Raw genomic sequence first — 1209 nt, 5'->3', positions numbered from 1 at the left:
ACCTATGGGGCGAGGTAATGTTCCCTGCAGCATTTTTAAGGTCATTCCGGAGTTGAAAACCTGGCATGTCGTGCACTCGATCACCATTTTGTTGAGGTACTCCTGGAGGTTTGGGATGAACCAATCCTCCTGGCGATCGGCAGCTATGTGTTGCTTTAAATTATGGGCAGGGAAGTGCAATTGTTTGAATGCTACATGCAAGAGTTCCACGGGAATGACAACCTTTCCTGTTGTGTCCTGCCTCCACAATAAATCAGTGGGTGACTGGGTACACCCTTGCTTCCTCCAAAGTTCTTGTTTAGTGAGTGGGGCTCTTTTTTTGCAGCTCGATTATTTCTGCAATGGGTAATGTGTTATAACCCTCTGCTTGTTTTTCCTCTCCCTTCTCCTTCATGATATACTCTTTGGCCATGGGTATTGGGAGGTGTGGTGCTTGCTTTAAAGCTGCATCGGTTGCTGCATTCCCTAAAGATATTTCGTCCTCATTGTGCGTATGTGCCTGGCATTTTACTATCGCTACCACAGAGGATTCTGAAAGTGCTTCAATTAGTTTATTCAACAACTCTGCATGTTGTACAGGGGACCCACCTGCTTTTCTAAATCCCCTCCTTCTCCATCTTGATAGACCGGCATGTACTGTTGTAGTTAGATATGCTGAGTCTGAATATATTGTTACTACACACCCTTTTGCTGCATGGAGTGCTTCAATTAGTGCTATTAGTTCTGCTGCTTGAGCGGAGTAGTGTGAGGGCAGGGTTTTTTTAATCAATACCTCATATTCCTCCTCTTCCATCATCACTACGGAGGCTCCTACATGTTGTTTTTCACCCGTGTCTGGGTCAATGGACACCGACCCATCAACAAAGTACATGTCTCCCTCTTTTAAGGCATTTTCCCTTGCTCTGGGGATGTCATCTCCTTCCCCCTTGTAGGTGGCACAATCATGTTCTTACATGTCTTGGATGGTACAGGGTTCTGTGAGGAAAGTGGCGGGGTTCACAGTTTTGCATCTCACACGTGAATATTGGGGCTCGAGAGGATGATCTGGTATGCCCAAGGTCTTTGTGTTCTGAGGGTGGACTTTGATCTTTCCAATATTGCAAACAGGGAGTGTTCTATGTACAGGGTGATGGAGCAACCCATGACAATTGTTGAACTTTTCTCAATAGCAAAGGCGGCAGCTGCAAGCGCCTGTTCGCAAGCGAAGTG

At 46.2% G+C, this 1209-nt stretch overlaps 1 protein-coding gene across 1 annotated transcript; it reads right to left on the bottom strand.

Moving 5' to 3' along the window:
• Positions 1-298: 298 nt before the first annotated feature.
• LOC138527189 (ribonuclease H-like) lies at positions 299-871 on the bottom strand. The gene has a single exon (XM_069638295.1). It carries the CDS (start codon positions 869-871, stop codon positions 299-301), a length of 573 nt encoding a protein of 190 aa, XP_069494396.1.
• Positions 872-1209: the final 338 nt, after the last annotated feature.

Source organism: Ambystoma mexicanum, chromosome 14 (genome assembly GCF_040938575.1).
Source record: "Ambystoma mexicanum isolate Mex_15411 chromosome 14, UKY_AmexF1_1, whole genome shotgun sequence".
Taxonomy (NCBI): domain Eukaryota; kingdom Metazoa; phylum Chordata; class Amphibia; order Caudata; family Ambystomatidae; genus Ambystoma; species Ambystoma mexicanum.
The sequence above is the reverse complement of the archived record's forward strand: the minus strand, read 5'-3'. Positions and strand labels throughout refer to the sequence as shown.

Coding starts and splice junctions, on each gene's coding strand:
- LOC138527189 (XM_069638295.1), bottom strand. CDS start 871: ATGTACTTTGTTGATGGGTCGGTGTCCATTGACCCAGACACGGGTGAA.